The following is a 22,800-nucleotide window of genomic DNA, read 5'->3' as shown; positions in this document are numbered from 1 at the left end:
TCGCCATCTACGATGTTATGCGAATAACGACAAAAACGAAAAACTGATACATAAATACATATCTCACGCTTTCCAGACTGCACCGTCGCGTAACGCGACGTCGCCTGACAGGCGCTGAACTCCATGCAAAAAAAATCTAGCGTGATTCGCGCGACATCGCGCAAGGTTTTTTTTATATGGAGTTCAGCTCCTGTCAGGTGACGTCGCGCTGTAGTGTGGACCCCGAGTCTCATTTAACATACATTAATTTTTTAGTTTTTAGTACGTTTACGGAAAAACTTTTATTTTGAAAATTTATTATTCCATTTAATTTATTTTATACTTTTACGTATTACTGAACAGCGAAAACAAGATTTATTCTTTTATATGAAAATTTTCATTAAGTTAGTTGAGTTGGAGTGTTATAATTCATTATCAAGCTTAAGGAAGGAGTATAAATTCACTGCCTGTTACTGCAGGATCTGGCACAACTCGTTTTGCTTTGCTGTGAACAGGATCGCGATGTCCGAGTACCAATTATCAAGGAGTAAGAGTAGGACTGCATTCTGTTTTAACGTTTGCTATGAACACTGAAGAAGTGCTCTCGTTTTACAGCACTGCTGCGAGAGAACACAATTTTTATGTAAATTATTCATTGAATTAAACACATCATATGAAAAATCGGCATTAGATGAGCATGTATTATACGACTGATTGGGATTCGGATTCGAAGATCAGGATCTCAGAATGGATTTGAATCGAAAGATTCGAATCCCTGTAGAGATTCAGTTTCACCACCACTAGATCCGACGGGTGCAAATATAAAAATAAATACGCAACTGACAGCAGCGTTGCCTGGTACCAACATATTTACATTTGACCAAGTGGAGCTATACAAGCTTCAAACATCTTGATCATTATTTGAAATAATGGTTGAATGGTTGCACACATAAATTCAATAAGTATATTTGTACAATAAAGATTCCTATATTCTACATGTCTTGACATGTTCAATTAGGTTAAAGGGATTGAGAAATTGGTTTGATGAGGACTTCGACGAAGACCAAAATCAATAACTTCGAGACAAACAGTGCCAAAATATCAATAGTAAAGACCAGATTATAAAATGTTATTTTGCAACTACGGGTTAACCCACCTCTTTTATTTGAATGTTACATAGCATTACCTATAGTTATTAGATTTTTTGTTTTCAATGTAATAAAATCATCATGTCTGACTATGATAAAAGTTTTAATTTATTTAAATTAGAGATGTATGTACAGATTTGGTTCTAAATACATTTTTGTTCATCTACACCGTTCGCTCCGTGCCGCAATGCGTTGTCCATTTTTTGTCGTTTCTTGAGCAATGACCAAAAACAAAGTAAAGCGTCTCGCACATCGTTTACAAAATTAATTTTCCGATTTGCAACACTGTGGGGTAGGATCACCCGTCGGCATTGGTCCATTGACACCATCGGAATTATCGTTCTCACCCTCATCGCCGTCCCCATGGGCTGTTGATGGTTTTTTCTGGTTTTTCTTTTTTAACTCAACATGCCCAAAGCAGTTTTCGCATTCATCTTCACTTTCGGATGAACTCTCGCCGAATGCCCGTGGCTTAACGTAGATGCAGCAGCACTTTGATTTCTTCTTGTTCATATGCTCGTTATCGACTGTACCATTTGTCCACTGGACCTTCTTGTCGTTACGCGGTTTCTGCAGCCGTAATCGTAATACTGGTGGTTCCTGCAATTGCATTTTAAAACAAAATTATTCCTTAACGGATAGTGATTACTATTTCTTCGGAAAAACATATTTAAAGCGCAGATTATGAAACAAAGATACGCAGTACAAATAATAAATGCTTTATTGTATAATATTCTCTTTCCTCAAGCGATTTATCTTCTCCTCCTCGTACCCAAGCAGATCGCGAAGCACATCATTTGTGTGCTGCCCCAACTGCGGAGGAGGAGAAGTTACTTCATTCCGTGCCTCGCTGTACACAACCGGCGGACCGACAAGTTTCACCTCTCCGGCCGTCGAATGGGGAAGCGTTTTAACCAATCCTATCGCTTTGATATGGCTATCTTGAAACACTTCTCGCATGCTATTGATTGGACCAACGGGGAAAGATGCTTCCTTGAAAACCTCCATCCACTCCGATGAGGTTTTACGCTTCAGAATCGCGGAAAGAATCGTGATTAATTCATTTCGATGGTCTACCCGTGTCCGGTTGTTAACAAAACGGACATCCTGGGCCAACTCTTCTACTCCCAACAACTGACAAAGAGAAACGAACTGAGCATCACTTCCACAACCAAGTGTGATGTAGCCCGTCTGGGTTTCGAACGCTTCATACGGTACTATGCTTTCGTGGGCCGTTCCCCAGCGTTTCGCTTCCTTGTTGGCGTTTAAATAATTGCTCGCGACATTGATAAGACAAGCGACCTGTGTCGAGAAGAGGTTCACGTCGATTTTCTGCCCACGGCCGGTGCGATAACGCTGCAAAAGGGCTGCAAGGATTGCACCATGTGCGTAGAGTCCGGTTGCAATGTCCGTGATCGCAATCCCCACCTTCGCCGGCGGTCCATCCTCGCTGCCAGTGATATGAAGAAGTCCTCCCATGGATGCAGCAATGACATCGTACCCAGGCTTACTACGGTACGGCCCTTCCGAACCGAACCCCGTAATGGAGCAGTACACCAGGGACGGAGCAATGGTTTTCAGTGTCTCGTAGCCCAATCCTAATCCGTCCAACTTCCCAGGCACGTAGTTCTCCACCAACACATCACACTTTTGCGCCAGCTCGTAGATCACCTCCCGGCCAGTCTTCAAGTTCACGCAAACACTTTTCTTGTTGCGATTGGCCGCCATAAAGTAAACCGAGTCGGTCGAGTTGGGCATGAAGGGGGGACCCCACTTGCGCGATTCGTCTCCTGCGTATGGGCGTTCGATCTTGTAAACTTCTGCGCCAAGATCACCGAGCACCATGGTGCAGTACGGTCCGGCGACGATGCGTGTAAGATCAAGGATCTTCACCCCTTCCAGTGGGAATTCTCGTGCGTTTGTTGACAATTTTCGGCAGTTCGACCTGAGGTTGCCACCATGTCTGGCGTAGAAATTGCGCACAATTCTATTGCTCAACGAATTCGGCAGCACAAATCGCACAGACATTTTCAGCAAAACTGTGCAACGATGGATGAAATATGCAAATCACGCCTAGCTTTGGTAACAATATAATCGCACGCGGAAGGAGAAAATATGATCACCTCACTGTGGCCGTGTGGAACTAATGCAAATTATCATTGTTTACCCACACACCCCGATAAAAGAGCCGTATATGTGTTACTTGCCTGTCGCGGGCTGGTGCTAGGACCGGGGACTACCTCATCTTGCGGGATAGTTTCCGTGATAGTGCGGCTGAGGGTAGGTGTTTCCGCAGACATCATGGCTCGTCGGGACAAGCAAAACCTAGCGAAAGCTTGCTCGTTCAAATTGACCAACAAAAACCGCAGTTTTTACCACAAAATACAGGCTATTTTGGAAGATTAATTAATCGAAATTTACATCACAAAAAACGCAGTTGTCAAACACATTGTCAGTTGTGACAATAGACTCAAGGTACGTATATTTATAGCATCTAATTTTTTTATGTATGACATTCAATCTATTTTCCTTAAGCATAGTATCGTTTTTGGTTAAAAGATAATATGGTGTTAATCTACAGTTTTGAATATTATATTATACCATTTTTCCAATTCTTCAATGTAAAATATACAACATTCAAATCATGTGCAGAATTCCACTATTGGCTATAAACTCACGATTCGGTTGCTAGAATTTCTTTTATAGCGGCATAGATAGTGGTGGAACTAACAGCTCCGTGAAAGGATCTAATCATTTAACTCCAATTTTCAACGGAGCAAATCCTTTCACTATCTCCAGTCTTCTACTTTTAACATACGCTTTTATTTGTTACTGTATGTCAGTATTTTTTAAACAAGGTAGGTGAATTCTGATTTGAACTAAATCTTTGATCAACAATGGCAGTTTCTCAGCCTGATTCCTGATCAGACAATGGTCATATCCCATTATCCTACTACCACCAACAAATCAACGTGAATTCTCATTATCATCAACCCTGTTTTCACGTCCAAAATTCCATTCGCTCCCAGATCAAGAAGAGGAGCGATTCACGCCAAAATATAGATCGGATTGAATCACTCCGGGTTGGGGTCGGATCATATTATCTGATCCAGCTCGGACCACGCACCTCTACTGGAAGAGGTAATTTTGTCAGTGCAGTTGTGGAGGAAAAAAGGAAAGATTGTGTGTATTTTTGCATTCTAATTCCTGCCCTTCATGTCCTTTGATACGGCGGTGTACGCAGTAGTGAATTTTCGCCGCGGCACGTGTCCGTGTCCGTGTTAGTAGCTGCCCGCGTTCGCTTCTTCCGCCGTGCCAACCAAGCAAAAGCGGAGGTGCCACCGTCGTGTCGCGTACGAGCAACTTTCGAAGAGGCTGCAACAGCGGGCCGCAAGTGGGACAGTGTGGAGGCACTATTTTCGTATAGCCACGGTACTGTAAAAAGCGATCAAGACGCCGATCGTAACCGAGAAATTGCCCCGCAGAAGAGGTCAAGCTTTGGGCTCGAAAATTGCTCTTCGATCGAAAAGGCAGCAGGCCCCCCGTCGGAAGCTGGTCCATCCACCATTTATGGACCTCCCGAGGAATCTGCATGATTGTTACTTCTTCTACTACTCAACATGTAAGAAGGGTACCAGCTGCGAGTACCGCCACGAGCCGGCGGCGCTCGGACACGAGAAGACGTGCAAGATGTGGGCGGAAGGAAAGTGCTACAATCGCACCTGCACCATGCGCCACATGAAGATCGAAAAGCCGCGCTCGGCGACACCGTGCTTCTGGGAGGATCAACCGGGCGGATGCCGCAAGCCGCACTGCGTGTTCCAGCACAAGATCCCGAAGCCCTCGCAGCCGACGACGAGCAACGTGGGTGTCCCGGTGCAGCCGGCAGCCGCTGCTGCCGCGGCAAATGCTGCCACCCACCTGCTTCACTCTACTTCGGCCGCCGTCGTACTGGACTACAACTATGCCGCTTTGCTGCCGAGAATCATCTAAGCGACCAGCAGGCGAACGCTTCTCGCGGGGCATCATGGCGACCGTGTGTGCGGCTCGCCATGTGGTTTGTGTCCTGCGATCATCCTGGACGACGATATTAGGCTGAACCGCAAAACTAACATGGAGGACACTATGCACACCAGCTGATAGGATTGTTGCATCGATACTGTAGCCGTGAGTGGGTGTGTGTGTCCCATACTAAAGATCCAGCTAAAGTACACATCCTTAGTTTGCTCTTATACTATCGTAATGTTTGGTTGAAGGAAGGCAACTATTTGAAGCTGTTTTGGGCACTTTTCTCAAAGAAAATGTATTTATTATAATTATATTATTTTTTCGCGCTTAACCTTATCATTCATCTCATCATCAGCAGTGGATGGGAAATTAGCATCCTGAAATCCAGAACAGGCATCTAGCGAACTCGAATAGCTATAAGAACCTTAGCGAAAACTGTTGACCGGTTTGGCGAGCGGATATCCTTTCCAGCAGCTTATGGGCAGAAAGTTAAACTCTACGAAACAAAGTTATGGCGCGAAGCCCGGCAAATGGACGAGAAACCATAGAAGGAAACGATAGTCGTTTAGATTTGTTTCACGGTCGTACTGAATGCTTTCAGCACTCAGCATCATGCGTACCACGATGAGTGCATTAAATCTCCACTTTCTTTGTTACTTTTTACGCATACAAACACTGCAATGAAGCAGAAAAAGAAAGGACCCACCCGCTCACACAAAAGCCCGCGTATGGCGAGAAGTTAATTAAGGGTATCTTAGAGCAAGTTGTTTCTTTTTCCCAGTTGTTTTTCTATTTTTGTTAAACCAATTCTTCTTTACCACACATTTTGCAAATCTCTCGGCTTGATTGTGCACGTTGCATAAAGTGTTGTTGTTCACATTTGCAAACAAGTAATATGAATTATACTCGAAACAGGAAGCCCCTAACGATAGTGTTCCACTTGCTCTATTGGTAGACGGATGTCCGAATGGTTAGTTAACTTTTTTTTCATGTATTTTGTTTTTGGTGAAGGTTTGTGATTGAAAGTTCCTTATCAAAAAATATTACAAAAGGAATCTAAACAAAGTCAGTCGCGCAGTGCATGCTCATAAATGAAAATAGTAAAAATTCATAGTAGAAGACAGACTTAGAACAGCAAAAAAAAAAATCCATCGTATGATTTATGTTCAAACTCAAATATTATTTTCAATTGCTATAACACTGAACGATAAGAACATGGATACAGTTCAGAAACAAAACACATACAAATGAGAATTGGTATCGTGCGACACCTGGAAAAGGGTGGTAAGAAAAGTAATATGAGTATAGACAAAAGCAGAATGTTACACATTTTAATTGATTGAATATATACTATAACCACGAGATAGGAAAAAAACAGATCAAGGACAGCAAGACACCTCGTGCCCAGAAGCACGTACAGGTACTTGTGTTTGGACGTGTTTAAGAATTCCCCAAATGAAATAGCATGTTTGAGCAGAGTTTTGGTTTGTGACACATTGTAAAACCTGAGTTTGAATTGCGCTGTTATCCTTTCAAGGAGGAAGAACGCAATCCCCCCTATTATCCTTAAACGAATAAGAAAAAAAATACCTAGCAAAGGTTTCTTTCGAATTTGCAATTCTAAATTAAATGAATACCATGGATAAAAGTTAAATGGCGTAGGGCGCAAAGTAAAATGGACTATAATCGTAAAATTTAAACGTAATAAACAAACAAACAGAATCAATGGATTAACCAATGTCTTTTTTTTTGTTGAGTGGCCTTAATAAACTGCTTCTATGAGGAAATGTGCAATTGAAACTCCATGTTGTTATACTTTGTTCACAAGACTAAACTATCAAAGATAACCAACGAAATGCAGCAGTTTTGGTATTGCTAAATTATTGAATCTTCAACGGAATGATTGAAATATTGCATTTGATTGAAAATAATCACCACCCAAGACTTTTAGAATTGAAATCGGGTATACGACACTCCACACGATTGTCAATTTGTTGACAGCTGCAGTGACAATGTGCAGCTCAGTAGTGGTGGGTTAATCAAATCCTTACAGGGACTCGAATCTTTCGATTCAAAATTGAATCCTAGTCCGTCCGCAATCTATTTTGCATATCTTTGGTTAAATTCATTGCATTCGATTTAATCGGATTAATTCGATCGAAGTCAGTGCTAAGTCTGATTGTCTCTAAATCGATTCTTAATGAGACGTATTCGACTCATCTCGTGTCTGAATCGTGTCAGATCAAAATTGATCCAGATCAAGTCTGATTGAAATTATTTCAAAACCATCGGGTCCCAAACCAATCAAATCTGATTCAATTCCCAATTGAAGCAAATCTGATCCGAGTCCGTCAAGTGGGATCCAATCGTTTAGAATCCGCCAAGAGATCTAATCTTTGGATCTTCCGAATCCCGATTCTGCCAACACTACCGTGCAGTATTTTTCTTAATATCGCGAAATTTCTTCGATCAGCAGTCCGTGTCCACATTGAAAAACAGTTCTTCTCGACTACGCAAAACATATAAGCGGTATCAAGCTAAACAATGGCGAACGCCCTTGTGCGTATCAACTGCTTGCCAAAACAGCAGCTAGGTAGGTACTCAGTGCAATCATTTCTTTGAAAGGTCTACGTATAGAACCGTTGTTTTGCGTAGCTTCTCAGCAAGCGCAACTTATGTAATTTTTCATAACAAAAAATCTCAATAACCCGGATATTCTTTTCCAGCGGCTCTTGTTCCAGCGGCTATCCGCAGCTCGGCAGTAGTAGCCGATTGCAGTAAGCAGCAGGTTCGTCGGCAGTCGGCCCAAGCATCAGCACCACCGCCACAAACGAGGACCAAGTTTGGCGGGTTGGCCGACCAGGACCGAATCTTTACCAATCTCTACGGACGTCACGATTGGCGCCTAAAGGGTGCTCTGAAGCGAGGCGATTGGTACAAAACGAAGGAAATTTTGTTGAAGGGCACGGACTGGATTTTAAGTACGAACTTTTTCGTCATTACACAGTGAAAAATCAATAATGAACTCTGGTTATTTGACAACTGTTTTGATCTTCTCACCTGATAGATGAAATCAAGGTATCCGGTTTGCGTGGACGCGGTGGTGCCGGGTTTCCTACCGGCATGAAGTGGTCCTTCATGAACAAACCTTCCGACGGACGCCCGAAGTATCTGGTCGTAAACGCGGACGAGGGTGAGCCGGGTACGTGCAAGGATCGCGAGATCATGCGCCACGATCCGCACAAGCTGATCGAAGGATGCCTGATTGCGGGCCGTGCGATGGGTGCCCGAGCCGCGTACATCTACATTCGTGGCGAGTTTTACAACGAAGCGTCCAACATGCAGCTGGCCATCGCCGAGGCGTACCAGGCTGGGCTTATCGGTAAGAACGCTTGCGGATCGGGCTACGATTTCGACGTGTTTATGCACCGTGGTGCCGGCGCGTACATTTGTGGCGAAGAAACGGCCCTTATTGAATCGCTGGAGGGCAAGCAGGGTAAGCCGCGTCTAAAGCCGCCATTCCCTGCCGATGTTGGTGTGTTCGGTTGCCCGACGACCGTCTCGAACGTGGAAACGGTGGCCGTTGCACCGACCATCTGCCGTCGCGGTGGTGTCTGGTTCGCCGGTTTCGGGCGCACGCGTAACTCGGGCACGAAGTTGTTCAACATTTCCGGACACGTCAACACACCGTGCACGGTCGAGGAGGAGATGTCGATCCCGTTGAAGGAGCTGATTGAGAAGCATGCCGGTGGCATTCGAGGTGGCTGGGACAACCTGCTCGGTATCATTCCTGGTGGCTCTTCGACACCGGTGATTCCGAAGTCGGTCTGCGAAGACGTGCTGATGGATTTCGATGGGTTGGTGCAGGCCCAGACCTCGCTGGGTACCGCGGCCATAATTGTGATGGACAAGTCGACCGACATGATCAAGGCCATCTCACGCCTGATCATGTTCTACAAGCACGAGAGCTGCGGACAGTGCACTCCCTGCCGCGAGGGTATTTCTTGGATGAACAAGATTATGCATCGCTTCGTGGAAGGTAACGCCCGTCCGGCCGAGATTGATATGCTGTGGGAAATTTCCAAACAGATCGAAGGACACACCATTTGCGCTCTGGGTGATGGTGCTGCATGGCCAGTTCAAGGTAAGAATAAAAATAGGAAGGCGATGAAATAGCGAAACCCGTTTTAATAACACCTTCTCATACTTTATATAGGTCTTATCCGACACTTCCGTCCGGAAATTGAGGCTAGGATGAAGCAATACGAGCAGAAGCAAGCTGCCGGAAAGAACTAAATTGTCCTCCTGTGTCTGGCCGGTTCCACTCCCGAAGCATCCTAAAACTGTAGTGATTAAATGGGTATAAAAAGCAGGCATCCAGAGTGTGAAGATACTAAACATCATAAAAGTCAGAATTTTTGGAACAAGTTAGCACCAAAAGATTGTTTAAAATATCGACAGCACGAATAAATTCGTTTATTATGTTACAAGCTGGTTCGTTGGAACAACTCAATATGTAGACTTAAAATGTTTTGAACCGAATTCCAAAACTATTTCAATTTAAATGAACTTTTCACGGGAAGTCAGTCAACTGAAACGTCTTAAAAATCATCCAACTAAGTAACAATGCAACTGGATTATAACATGTTCCAATAAGACTTTCGTAGAAAAGCTACGTGTTCAAAAAGAATTTGATGTAACTATGAATCATTCAGTGTGATTTTGCCTTTGTTCTGGTTGCATATTGATTTCTCTTTAAAAAAACAAGCAAGGAATTGCATTATTTTACGAAATACTACCCTTTAACGTTCTACCATAGCAGGCTAGAGTGTGTCACGATTGTGAAATACGTGCGCATGTGGAATTGAATCTCCGCTGTTGGGAATATCGATCCCGCATAATTGTGCTAAATAGTTGACACCTGCGCTGTTAAAAGTTGTTTCATTGGAAGAAGGTTTCGTGTGCCGGCAGTCCACTAACGAGATTTTTCGTACCGAATTGAACGTTTCTTATTTGAATTTTGACGTCTAGCGATGACACGCAACATGGTAAACAGAATGGTGCGCGTGTAGTGGTGTCGTCCATTCATGCGAACTGCTTGTCGATCGTCTCGCTCTAGCAAGCGTTACGTTGCAATGTCTGCTTTTGAAGAAGAAGTTGCCATGAAAATGCCAGTTTTGTGGAAACAGCGACCGGTGCGGAACAGGGACGGCGTTAGAGCTGGCGTCGCATTTGTTCGAGCGTTTGGCATCGCGTACGGCGTTCAGTAGAGCGATGGCATTCAGCGTGTAAGGAGTGTTTGGCGATTGTACTCGGTCGGTCGGACGGTGCGTTGTTTTGTCGTACCCCTGTTGATGTTTCAGCCCTCGCTCTGACGCGTTCGTTTGCCGTCGTGATTTCACAACCGTTCACGTATGTCACCATACATTCTGTGCAAGACGGCACGAGAATACACAGCCAGCTCTGCGATTTTGTGATGACGTAAATTCCAAGTAATCTTGTGCGTATCATAGTAGGCCGATTCCTAGTGATGCTTCGGTAGCAAAGTGAACTGAACTCCGTTTGAAGCACAACTGAATGTGTCGAAAATGAAGCGTCAAGTTTGAAGAAGTGAATAGTGTGTCTGTAGCTTATATGTGAAATTTGGCCAGTTTGAACCACTAACCAACAGTGTCAACAATGTATATTTGCAGTGCAAACTAGGCATCGTGCGCGGGAGTAAAGGTAAAGAAGTCGTTGCGAGTGATTTTGCAACCGAAAGTTAAATTTTTATTCGCAATCATAACTGTACCGAGAACCGTACGCGCTGGTGTGTAGCTGTGGTCGCCGTTCACAACTGGTTTGTAAACACCGCTGCTGAGCAAGTAGTAGTCGAGGTGGTAGTGGGCTAACCACTTGGTAGTTGTGTTTCATTTGTAGTAGCGAAACTTGAATGGCGTACACAGACGGGGTAAAAAGTTATGAATTGTGAAACACACTCGATGCCCGTCGTCTTCGATGTCAAGACTTTTCGGTGCCTAAAATAGCGTTGAAATATGGACCACAAAGGATAACGTACAACACAGTTCAGGTGGCAGAGGATGTTTTGTGGCAAAAAGGTGGAACATTTGTGTTTCTTTTTTCAGCGTTTTTTCCTTGTTTTTTTTTGTATCTCGATCCGCATAAAGAAAGCGCATATTATATCCCTTCCATGCACACGTACACTATCGTTGGTCATTGTTTGGTACACTCTCTTCCTTTTGCTGTTCCTTTTCCATCCTTTTTTTACGCACCGCAAAGAAAAGTGTTACAGACCCAGGGGCATGGGTCGTCTAGTGTTCGACGTTGTGCACGACGGCAAATAATTATCGTACCATCGGCAGGATTTATAGGTCCTTCAAGAATAAAATAAATAGGGGAAACCGATGGCACCGTGTGCGGCGTGCGGCGCAGGATTGGCACAACGACGCGGTACTCGTTTTCTTCGTTGCCAACCCCAAGACGCGATCGTAGAGTGCTTTGAGCGAAAAGGTTGTGTTTGATTTGTAATCACATTTGGTGCCGCATTTCGATGCAACTCGATCCAAATTGTTTTCTGCTCGTGTGACGCTTTCGTGGAGCAATGACCGAACAACCCGTGAGCTGCGGAATATTTGACCAGCGATGTTTGCCTTTTTTTTGGGACGCCTCCCGAATGCGTTAGTTAAATGCGTAGAATGTGGTGAGGGCACCGTTTTGCTGCGATGGCAAGAAAAATCTATGCTCCCGTTATGTGATGTGAAGCTTCGCGTAATTACGATGGGCCGGAGAAAGCACCCGAAATAGGAAAGGCAAGAGAAGGCGAGCTGGGAGAAAGTACGGGAAAATCCAGTTGATTGGTCCATAAGTTCCGTTGCATGACCTGTTTCGTGGCGTTGCCATAGTTACGACAGTGCACCTTTCACGGGAACACAGCGTGCCGTGTGGAAGCGAAACATGCTGAACCTAGGTGGCCATGAAAGATGCCACCGTTCGTACCGAAAGCTATGACACGTTGTCCTGAGACAACGACAGACCTCATGGCCACCGGTTGATGGTCACCGATACTGATTTACGGACAAACGAGAACAAGTTGTTCAATCTGTGCGGAGCTAGGTGCGATCGTGGCGATTGAACATCTTATCTATTGTTCACATTTGTGCAACCCTCCGGAGGAGATAAATAGTGAAATATGTGTGTCCTGCCCCCCCTTGGGGCACTCGATGCGAGGGGATCACGTAGATGAAATTTCGCCATCCAAGCATGCGAGAGGTGTCCACTTTGTGCCAGCGCGTCATCGTCGGCCACTTCCCCGGCTAGTTCTTTTATTTCTATTTTTGTGATAAAACCCACCACTCGCAAGGAACGCCTGACGACAAAAGGGACAGTACGATAAGATAAGAGCGAAACGTTGTTGCAGTTTTTTTTCTCTGCCTTCTTTCATGCTTTACTACTATCGTCGGGTACGGTACCACCCCAAACCGCCACCCGATTCTTATCTGTCATTGCGCCATTGTGATCGTAAAAAAACTGGAGGCGAGAAATTGCTCGACCTTTCGTCAGGCGGCCTCGATCGAGTTGTGGATTGTGAAATACAGGAATTCCGGGATTGCATTGAATCAATAGCCGCACTGGCCGCCACGCCGTGCACTGTTCTATTTCTCGTTGGTGTATGAAGTGTTTTATTGGTTGATGCGTTCAATTCAATTTGAATTAAAAAGGGGTTTTTCTTACGCTTACGTTTTTTCCTACGCTTCACAGGGAAACACGCGCTGCGTTGTACAACAGCCGAATGTGCTTTCTGTTCAATTGGCCATCATTGTTGTGAAATTAATAGGCTAAAGACATTTAGCCAATATTACTGCGAACCTGTTGTCCCAACCGAATTAATGCAAGCATTGATTATCACTGATCTGTTCATGCACCTTATTTTGATCGTTAGTTACCTGAATTGTTCTACCTCAATTATTAACAGTAACTGAAGATCATCTTTAATGTTAAGTTTACTTTTTTGATTCCTTTCTAGGACATTCTGAGACGCTCGTTTCGCTGAACTATTCTGAAAAATACGCATCGCCGATCAACATGGTTACCGGTTTTTGATTGCTTCTTCGGTACATTTTCGGATCTCAGCATGCTGATTGCGCACAACGAGATGGCGCAGTAGGAGAAAACCATCAACTGGGATTTAGTGGTGCGCGATTTTGTGAACCTCACAGTAAACAAACGTTTCGTCGTTTCGTCGTTTCGTGATAACGCAGTCGGAGAAGAACAATGTGTGCACTGTGCTGACCTGTGACGTCACCTGTCCTGTGATAGCGACGTGTCCGTGTGTGACAGGGCGTCGTGGTTGTGTGTGCGCTTGTGTATTTCGGCGTCGGCAAGGCCAGCCCATTCACAAGGTTTCGCGCAAGGAGGAGAAGGAGAGGTGACAAGTGACGTGTATTCGTGTGCGTGCGGTGTTTATGTGTGAAATAATTAAACGGGACAGTGTGGTTCTAATTTCGTAAGGGTGCATCATCATGGCGCCGATGATTCATAGTACAACCGGGAAGCTGAGTATATAGAGTAGTAGTAAAAACCCACCCGCGCCAGATCACGACGACGTTCGTGAGTGTGAGCGATCGTGCGTACTTCAGGCGCTTCAGGTGACGCACGTAGTGATCCGGTGCGAAACAGGTGTCGCGGTTGTGTATAGTTTTTTTTTTTTGTAGTGTAAATAAAGAGTTCGTTAAATAGTTTTGTTAAGTTAGCACCCGTTTGAGAATCGTTGAACCTGTTTGAAGCGTATCAAGTGTGTGGTTGTTTCTCGTTTGACAACAAGTGCCGTCTAGAATGAGTGCACTCAATTCGACCACGATCGTGGCACCGACCACCACGGTGGTGCATATCACTGATCTACTACCTCGCCTCCACAAACCGGACGAACCGGTGTCCGCGGCCGGTGCAGCCACGATCGCAGGTTTTTTGCCGGCCACCCACGCCACCTCCGGGGTTAGCATCATGCCTCCCGCGATACCGTCACCGCTGTTCATGCCGAACGGTCCCTCGTCCGATGGGACGGTTAACGCCGTGGTGGACGAAGGCGGCGTGGCTAACACGGTCAGCGATGCGGTCGGCAGTCATTCGTCGGCGGCGTTGCTATCCCACCCGTCCAGTGCCGCGGCCATGCTGAACCGGTTGCTCTCGGTTTCGGCGCAACTAGCGCCGACGGGTGGAACGGTGATGGCGATGCCCGGAAGCAATGGTCCAAGTAGCGGTAGCAGCAGCTCCGGGCACAAAAAGTGTCCGTATCATCGGCAGTGCTCGCGGAGCCATCATCATCTGCATCAGCATCACCTGCACCAACAACAGCATCAGCAGCAGCAGACGCATCTCCAGCCATCGGGCAACATTCAAGGACACCCGTACGCGGCCGCCTGGAACCGGTATCGTAATGGCGGTTCCCCGGTCGCCTACCCCCAGCAGCGCGATGCCATTTCGACGAACGTTTCGCCGCCACCGCCGAACGCGGTCCTACTTGCCGGTCGCTACCTGATGATGGAGGCGGTCGAAGGCAACAATCTGTACCACTGCTGCGACATCAAAACGCGCGGGGAGCTCGTGTGCAAGGTAAAGAAAGAGTGTCCACGAAAGCCGGCATTTCTTCCAGTGGACGGAGGGATGAAATCTTTAGCCTTAGTCCAGGGAAAACGTGCTCTGCTACGTGAGCTCTTTACCCGTGGCGATCAGGTTTAGGATCGGCAGGTGCCATCAATATATTAATGTCACACTGCCATGCTGTGGAGCGTAACTGAAGAGGAACGGTTGGAAGTACATTTTACTACCTTCTGTAATCTTTTTTCCATTTTCGATGCACACAAATATAATTTAGAATGCCATCCAAAGTCGTAAAAGTGTACGAACCCAGACCAGACGCGACAGTAATTTGAAACCGTTAAAAGATATTTTTATTTCCCTGTTGTATTAATTTTCCCTTTTTACGATTATGTCCCTAATCGGCACTTTGAAGGATAACTCGCGAACAAAGGCTTTGGTCAGTCGCGATCCTTTATTTGGAGGCGGAATTGTTTTTGTACTTACGATTTCTTAATGGGAGGAAAACATATAATATTTCACGGTCACGGTTGTAAAACAGGATTTATGAGCGAGCGTTTTGTTTTGCTGTTTACGTTCATTTAAGAGTAGCAATGATTTTATTGCATCGATAGGTGTTTGTATTATTTCTTCAGCCGTTGACGCAAAGCAAAGATAAAACACACGAATTTTACGGGAAAAGTGGCTTTTGCGATCGGTTAAAGTCGCTGACGATTTGCGATTCGGGTTTAGGTGACTCATGTTTGTTTAGCACGTAGCACGAGAAATGACTCTCGCAAAACGTGTGCTACCCTTATCTATCGGTGTTTCTAATTTTGGTACGTGCCTAGATAAGGGGTGGGCGCGAATGAGAGGGTGAAATTGGTAAAGCCGTAATAAATAGCACCAGTGCAGATTGTTACTTTTTTGCCCATTTTTTCTAAATACCATTTTCGTACGCTCAACAGGTTGCGAATAATCCCTGCTCGAACCTGCTGACGGCACACTTCCGGCTCGAAGGGCACCCGCACGTCAACCCGCTGCACAAAGTCATCCAAGACAACAACAAGACGTATCTGCTGTTCAACCCGTCGGAGGTAAGTGTGCTAATTTCTTTTGTGATAATCATCAGCGATCGGGAATGGAGGTAACAAGTGCTTTTTCTTCTTTCATTGTCTCTCTCCTGCCATCAACATCGACAGGGCGATCTGCATTCGTACGTGCGCGTGCGGAAACGACTCCGTGAACCGGAAGCGCGCCGACTCTGCCGTCAAATGTGCGAAGTAGTCAAGAGCTGCCACGAGCAGGGCATCGTCTTGCGTGATCTCAAGCTGCGGAAGTTTGTATTTGCGGACCGCGAAAGGTAGGTAAACAGTGGGCTTGCGGAACTCCGGCACAATGGTTTGCCGAAGGAAGGGAGAGGGAAGGAAAGGAGAAATACCCCTGTGGGAACAATATCAGTTTCGCGTGAAACGACGAAATACATACACCCAAAAGACGGCCGTCGATTTTCAGATACACAGCTCCGGGCGAGCTGATAACAGCGGTGGTGGACACGTCGGTGCACGATCACTGCGGAGAGCGTTCAGACTTCTTTTGTCGTTTGTGACATTTGCGAAGGCGGATCTCTTAATGGGTCCGGTTTCCAAGCATGGAAATGCTGAGGACGGAGCGGCTTCAGGCTGCACAACCTGTTCTGCGACCGCTCGCGTCGCTGGCGGTTCGAACATGTTCTGTCCGGTAGCGTTGAAGCTGACGTGAACTCATTACATCACTAAATATGCTTGAGAACGCGCCAAGCCGCGCACTGGCCAGCGTACGTTCTTGGCTGCATTGTGCATTATCTTGGTGACTTGTTGGTACAGGATTGATTTCAGGGCTACATGCGAGACCGGAACGAACAGGCTTGCGTGCCTGTAGAGCCAAACCAAGGGCCACACAATCGACAAAGGAGCTTTAGGTCAGAAGGAAAATATACATTGCATTGGCAACTAAACATGTTTAGACTTTGATAAGCCACGTAGTGGATTGTTATGATAAGATGAAATATATTAATCATGTTTGTTCAGATATTTGAGAAGTAGGGAAAATTGCATACAGACGAGTTAGAGTAACAGAACAAAACTTGAAAGCTTGACGAATAAACCAAACCTATCCATTAAATTATGGATTTAGCCTATCTGAGATTCTTTGAGGACTCCGATCGGACAGGCCTTGGGGGTCAGATATTCCAAACTTTTGGATTCAACTACCGTACCAACTATGCTATGGAATGTTGAGTGCTGAGCCTGTCTATTATCAACATGATGTCGATTAGCCAACGTGCTTGTACAGCAAAACTTCCCTTCCGTTTATTGTGAATGATTAAATGAACAATTTCTCACGTACATGCTAACCACCAACACGGGTTTTGTGTGTGTGTGTGTGCGCTGAACGCCAGTTCCCACTGATCCCAGCAGTGGCAACACATTCCATCGGTTTGTTTGTGGTTTGGCCAGATTTGGCGGTGTTTGTCAAACGGTGCGGCTAGAATCGAGATAAAATTAGCGTTCCATGCCGATCGTAGAGGAGCAACGTAAAAGCGCAAACGCAAATTAGAGCACAGTAGTTGTTAACCCCCCCGTATCCGTCTTTCCGCAGCGCACCAGCATAATTGTGGTTTGGTTTCATCGGGGGCCGCCCAAGGTTATGGGAGTTTGCGGGTAGCGCATGTTTGCAGCCTCGGTGCAGAAGTCCGTCGTCCGCCTCTGCCTAACTTCCGCTGACCCCACATACATGTGTGTGTATTTCTGTCGATCACGTTCAAGCCCTGCGTTTGTGCGCGCCACCTAATTGAGGGTTCGTAGTCGAAGTTCCTACGTTATGCCGCATGTTCATTCGGTCCCCTTGCCAAACTGCAGCCTCGGCGTAGCCATTCCGATTGGCGAACCAATGGACGAACGGATCCCAAATGGAATTAGTTGCCCACTTTGACGAGATTTGTGCCAACAAACACAGCACCACCTCCCACACGTTCACTTCGGCGTTTGTTCCGATGACCAATGTGCAATGCTTGCTATTGTGCATTGAGGCAGGTAGCACTCCCTTGAACGAAGGCTTCATTTGACAAGGTTCTATTTATTTGAAATAGTTATTTGACCCAGCTTGTAAGGAATGTTTGCAAACATATCACGTAGAAAGAACCAAGACATTAGATTAAATAAGCTTTTGGACGCTGGACCGAGCGGGAAAGTCACTCAGTTGTGCAGTTCTATATAATAAAAAGCAATTAGTTAACGCGCTAGAACTCAGCAGTCCCCCTCCCCCCAATACTAGTGTATCCTTGTTCATGTTACGCTTCAGATTTCTTCTCAAGGTTGCCCTCGATGCGGCATCCGGCACCCGTGCATTCAACCGACCGCAACGATATCTCTTCCGATGGATTTTGTTCTTGGTCTCGTTTCTTTTTTTTTTACCTTGTGCTAATCCAATGAAATCTATACATTTACCGCATCGGGCACACGACTAACTGCTTCGGACGTACGTTCCGGGTTGCGAAACACGAGAATCTCTTCCCTGAGATATTATGCCCTTCGAGGGGTCGGCCCTGGGACTGGTGTCCCTATTTTTGACCAATTAAAAAAGGTGCAACTGCTTCCCCAAGACCCTTCTCCGGATGGCTCGTGGCACAACGGTTCCGGTTTCAAATCTTGCGAATGTTTGAGGGAAAGTTTACGTCCAGCAAGCCAAACGGAGGAGAATTGAAAAAAGAAAACGCATCGCAATGTTGTGAGTCAGTGAAGCGATTTCGCATAAATTTTTCCTCCATTTGCCACGTGCGTTACAATTTTATATGCGACGGCACGCTGCCGTCGGATGTGTCGGTATTTGAGGAAAAACCGAGCGTCGGTTTCGCCCGGTTGGCTGGCCACCACCGGTCTCTTAACCTTCTGAAGGGGACGCGCGTCGTTCGTTCCGCAATTCTTGGTGGCACACTCCCTGTTTCCATTTTTATTTTTCTTGGTTGGTACCTCTCGTGCCTTCTCGAGTTAACAAACGTCTCCGATGGTGTAGCTTTTCAGGCACGCGTCCATACGGAAAACGAAACATCGATTCTTGTCCTCCGGGCAAAAGGGGGGGACTTTTTTGGCGCGTGCACAAGCTCACCCTTTGGCCCCTTTGCGACGTTCAACCCCTGGCCACCTTCGCCAGACCGTGAAAGGTTATTCGGGAGACTCCAATGAGGGTTTGGGGACCGGAGTCGATGCTTGCACTTGGATTGATCGCGTGACGAGTAGTTCCAGACTGCATCACTGCCACCACCACCTTGTTGCTTGAAGTTGAGCCGATTACCGTATCTGCTAGAAATTAAGATTAATCTCCCCCCTCTCTCTATCACTCGAGTGTTGAAGAGATGCTTCAAGGGTGCTCGGTTGGTTTGCGTCTCGACGTTTTTTTTACGGTGCTCCTTTGAGAGGTTCGGCTTTTTCTTCACAAATTCTTAAATTCTCAGGCTCTTGCGAAGGATCGTAAAGCACGGTGGTTGGCTCATTCATAGCCGCACACACAAACACACATACAGAGCAGCGATTTTAATTCAGCAAATTGCCAACTGCAACTTCAACTACCACAGGCTTCGGTTGGTGTGCGGCAAACTGGAACACTGAAACCTTGAAAACTATGGTTCAATGAGTAGCCTTTACACGACGGCGGCGGCCACTGTTTCTCTCGTTCTCCATCCCGCTCCCTCTCCTGTCCACCTCGTTTAGCTATTTGGTGTCACCTTCACCTACCCTTTTGCCGGCGAAGATTGTGGTCCCCAGGTGTGGTTCTCCCCCCTCCCCCCCCTCCCCTCCACCCCAACGGATTGCGATGCTTCTTGTCGCGGATCGTGAACTGGCTCTTTTCTACTCTCGTTAAATTTCATTTGTTTTCTGCTGCTGTTTGTTGCTGCTGCTTGTTGTTACTCGGCGATTTTTCTCACCAATCGCAACAATGCTGCCGCAACGACGACGACGACGACGACGGGTGGATGGCGTTGGTGGTGCCACCGTTTTTCCTTCCTTTTTTTGGTTTTATGTGCCTCGGATTGCCTTTGCCATATGCTCTCTGACCTCAATATGTGACCACAATGCAATCGTTGGTTGGGCCCGGAAGGGGATGGGCTGGTCCGGAAAGGAGGAAATCCAGATGAAGAGAGAGAGAGAGAGAGAGAGAGTAAGTGAGAGACCACCATCCAATTCGAAACCGAGACCGCTTTTCATGCAGTGTACCTCGCGTTCGCCAATGGAAACTTTCCGTGGCTCAAAGGAAAATTATGCGGAGGGTATCCGAAAATTAGAACACGTGGTTCTTTTATGGCCACTGGCCACCGAAAAAAAAAAACGGTGGCCCTCGGCTTTGGACCGATGGTGTTGGGTCAAGCGTGATTCCCGTGAGGTCGCCAGGCGGATCTCGAACGAATCGGATCGGAACCTAGGTCAGTAATGCTCTCCAGTATGTCGTGATTTGAAGCGCTCCAAAATGAAGGTTTTCCAATTGTGGTAACGATGAAGCTTGATTACGTTGTTGTAATAATTCCAAGGACTTGTGCTGTTGTGGACTAGAATTTAAGTTTCTTATTTATTGATTTGTATTTATTTTCTATGTTGTGCAGCAACTAACCATTGCACATCAGAAATTGATTGAAATTGTTTTACCTACTTTAACAAAATCATAAATTATGAACTGTCGATTTAAAGGAAAAATAAAATGTACATTACAAACTGCATGTAAAACCAGCATAACTTGAGACAATTATGACGTGTTGCATGGACCAGCAAGAGTAAAACAAAATGCGCCAACACTGCATCCCTTCTCCTGACGCTGTCGAAGAGAAACCGCCCGGTGAAGAGAGAGCTTGAGCCAAGAAGAAGGGGTAGGGAAAGAGCGTCCGAATGACCGGCTGGCGGCGCCCGCGAGCACGTGTTGCAACGTGACATTGGACGCCACACCGACATCCCCCCCCCCCCCCCCCCACCCCGCCTCTCCCACGCCGGGTCGATGTTGAGGTATCGCAATGCTCATGGTTGTGTGGAAGGCAGGCCGAAACCGACGGCCACGAAAACTGTGAGAGAGCGGGAGAGGGAGCAAAAAAAATGGACGCGGCTTTTCAGATTTGTTTGGACGAAGGCGGGGGGGCAGGAGGGTTCACGAGCGCGCCAGCGTGGGGTAGTGGTGGAGTGTTGCGAGGTCAATTGCATTGCCAGAGTTCGCGCCCAGACTGCTGCGGCTGGCATTCAACATAATCTTCTCACCTAATGCTCCCAGCAGCGGCGCATGTCGTGGCGTCCTGGGGCGCGAAGGGGCGGCGAAAGGCGCGGCCAGCGTAACGCCGCCACCCATGTGAAGGTAACGACATCTCGCAATTTGGTCGGGCAATGGAAGTTGATCTTTTTCTACCACCACCGCCGGGACGCGTGTGTGTGGTGTGTAATCAGTGGTGTGTTCTATGTGTAACATTTGGCCGGTTACTAAACACACACTTGCACTGGAACAAGTCAGTACCCTTTCGGAAGCTGCCAATTGAGTGACGATCAATTCTATATTTTTTCTTTCATCCGTCTAAGAAACGTGTCACATGATATGGAACAGTTGGTCCACCAAGCCGCAGAAAAGGACGGTGACCTTCAACATGGATGCTGCACCGCCTTTCTCGAGCAGCGCCGGGCAAGACCAAAAAAGAGCCATGCCCGCAGGCGGCGAACTAATTAGTACCCTTGGAATTAATTAGCTTCAAACAAACAAAACCAGCGTGCGTCGATGATCGATTTCGATAAGAGACGAAAACGTTTAGTAAAAAAAGGCACAACCCTCCTCCTCCGCTTGGAGTCGTGCTGTGTCCCCTTTGGTGCGAATGGCAAACCTAGCACCACCGTTCGGGTGTCATCGGGAGGATCGCCTCCGCACGTGTCCATGCCCCGGACCAAAACCAATGTGACGCAATGCGTGCCCCCCCAAGGAGCCCCACCGGCCATAGGACTCCGACGCTAGCGGAATGCAAGAATGCTTCTTTGCTCGTGGAAATGATCGCTTACGCGTGTTTATTTACACTTCGAATGCTAACCTTGCCCTGGCGGATGCTGTTAGCGCCTGCTTAATTATTTAGCAATATCAAGGGGAAGAGTTTGAGGAAAATGTTGCGCCGAGGTGTTAACGGGTTTAAAAATAACGCTTACTCTTTTGCAATGAGGCAATGAGAGTTTTGTGTAACAATTCATCTGATCATGTAATGATTGGACGGGGGTAGGTGGAAACGTGAGAGGATGGGGTCGAAAGCAAATAAATTAAAGCAGTTTAAAAAACATTGTATTTTAAAGCCTGTCTCATAGTAAATTGAGCCAAAGAAAGCGCGCTACTGTGGCGCCTCTAGTGGCGTCAGCCGGAAACTGATATTTTTAGTAGTATTAATAACTAGTAACAATGATGTTGTGAAAGTTTCAGACCTGTACTATTGTTTTTCGCTAAATGCCGTATTTTGGAAATTGAACGACCAAAAATAAATCCGCACAAATAACTATAGCACCAAGGCAACTGAGCAAATTGAAAAGACCGGGAACCCATTAAAACAAAAAACAAAAAAATGAAAAGTATTTTTCTCTGGTACAGTTTTACATAAAGTGTGTTATAAAAATAGGGTGTTACTATTTACGTATTCCCTGTTTTTTTAAATTCACGTATTTTGTTTTTGTTTCCTGCATTAACGCCCATGTCGTGGAATGGGACACCGTTTTCGCAGCCTCCGTTCATTTCCTCTTGCCAAGAACATCTGTAACTATTCCACCAGTTTGTCTAAGACGAAGTTTTGAGACTGCCCAGTGTTTTTCGATGAGGCGAACTCTGGGAAATTTGGTTTTGGTACAAAGTGAATCTTATTGGCCCTGTACCACTCTAAGACAACCGTAGAATAATGGCAGGTCGAAAAATCGGCAAAAAAAGTATGTGAATTTATACGAACAGGGATCACGCAAAAAGTAAAAACCTTTTTTTTTAACAAACCTTATGTATAACTGTACAAAAGAAAAATACTTTTAATTTTTCTTTGCTTTTATTATGGATTCCAGGCCTTGTCAAT

The 22,800-nt window shown here is 46.1% G+C and overlaps 5 protein-coding genes across 5 annotated transcripts in view; 3 read left to right on the top strand and 2 right to left on the bottom strand.

Moving 5' to 3' along the window:
- Positions 1–1,213: 1,213 nt before the first annotated feature.
- On the bottom strand, positions 1,214–3,563 carry LOC131262336 (E3 ubiquitin-protein ligase PPP1R11-like). The gene is made up of 2 exons (XM_058264313.1): positions 3,335–3,563; positions 1,214–1,727 (listed from the first exon to the last, which is right to left on the bottom strand). The coding sequence occupies exons 1-2, from the start codon at positions 3,428–3,430 to the stop codon at positions 1,392–1,394; spliced, it is 432 nt and encodes a 143-aa protein (XP_058120296.1). The 5' UTR covers positions 3,431–3,563; the 3' UTR covers positions 1,214–1,391.
- Positions 1,848–3,205, bottom strand: LOC131262335 (succinate--hydroxymethylglutarate CoA-transferase). Its single transcript, XM_058264312.1, has one exon. The coding sequence runs from the start codon at positions 3,153–3,155 to the stop codon at positions 1,848–1,850; it is 1,308 nt and encodes a 435-aa protein (XP_058120295.1). The 5' UTR covers positions 3,156–3,205.
- Positions 3,564–4,296: 733 nt separating the features above from the next.
- Positions 4,297–6,869, top strand: LOC131262338 (zinc finger CCCH domain-containing protein 11B-like). Its single transcript, XM_058264315.1, has one exon. The coding sequence runs from the start codon at positions 4,698–4,700 to the stop codon at positions 5,118–5,120; it is 423 nt and encodes a 140-aa protein (XP_058120298.1). The 5' UTR covers positions 4,297–4,697; the 3' UTR covers positions 5,121–6,869.
- A 711-nt stretch (positions 6,870–7,580) lies between these two features.
- Positions 7,581–9,648, top strand: LOC131267800 (NADH dehydrogenase [ubiquinone] flavoprotein 1, mitochondrial). Its single transcript, XM_058270756.1, has 4 exons — positions 7,581–7,728; positions 7,862–8,116; positions 8,203–9,279; positions 9,352–9,648. Exons 1-4 carry the CDS (start codon positions 7,680–7,682, stop codon positions 9,429–9,431), a joined length of 1,461 nt encoding a protein of 486 aa, XP_058126739.1. The 5' UTR covers positions 7,581–7,679; the 3' UTR covers positions 9,432–9,648.
- Positions 9,649–13,967: 4,319 nt separating this feature from the next.
- LOC131264371 (tribbles homolog 2) overlaps positions 13,968–22,800 on the top strand; it is a 35,175-nt gene continuing 26,342 nt past the window's right edge. The window contains exons 1-3 of the mRNA XM_058266673.1: positions 13,968–14,744; positions 15,677–15,805; positions 15,911–16,071. Coding sequence (XP_058122656.1) covers positions 13,968–14,744; positions 15,677–15,805; positions 15,911–16,071 — 1,067 coding nt within the window. The remainder of the gene's footprint in view (positions 14,745–15,676; positions 15,806–15,910; positions 16,072–22,800) is intronic.

Source organism: Anopheles coustani, chromosome 2, assembly GCF_943734705.1.
Source record: "Anopheles coustani chromosome 2, idAnoCousDA_361_x.2, whole genome shotgun sequence".
Lineage (NCBI taxonomy): Eukaryota > Metazoa > Arthropoda > Insecta > Diptera > Culicidae > Anopheles > Anopheles coustani.
The sequence above is the reverse complement of the archived record's forward strand: the minus strand, read 5'-3'. Positions and strand labels throughout refer to the sequence as shown.

What these genes read in the sequence shown, in the direction of transcription:
- LOC131262335 (XM_058264312.1), bottom strand. Translation starts at nt 3,155, where the DNA reads ATGTCTGTGCGATTTGTGCTGCCGAATTCGTTGAGCAATAGAATTGTG.
- LOC131262336 (XM_058264313.1), bottom strand. Translation starts at nt 3,430, where the DNA reads ATGATGTCTGCGGAAACACCTACCCTCAGCCGCACTATCACGGAAACT. An exon ending in CTAGCACCAGCCCGCGACAG is followed by an intron (nt 1,728 to 3,334) that starts GCAAGTAACACA and finishes ATGCAATTGCAG; the next exon opens with GAACCACCAGTATTACGATT.
- LOC131262338 (XM_058264315.1), top strand. Translation starts at nt 4,698, where the DNA reads ATGGACCTCCCGAGGAATCTGCATGATTGTTACTTCTTCTACTACTCA.
- LOC131267800 (XM_058270756.1), top strand. Translation starts at nt 7,680, where the DNA reads ATGGCGAACGCCCTTGTGCGTATCAACTGCTTGCCAAAACAGCAGCTA. An exon ending in CTTGCCAAAACAGCAGCTAG is followed by an intron (nt 7,729 to 7,861) that starts GTAGGTACTCAG and finishes ATTCTTTTCCAG; the next exon opens with CGGCTCTTGTTCCAGCGGCT. An exon ending in GGGCACGGACTGGATTTTAA is followed by an intron (nt 8,117 to 8,202) that starts GTACGAACTTTT and finishes CTCACCTGATAG; the next exon opens with ATGAAATCAAGGTATCCGGT.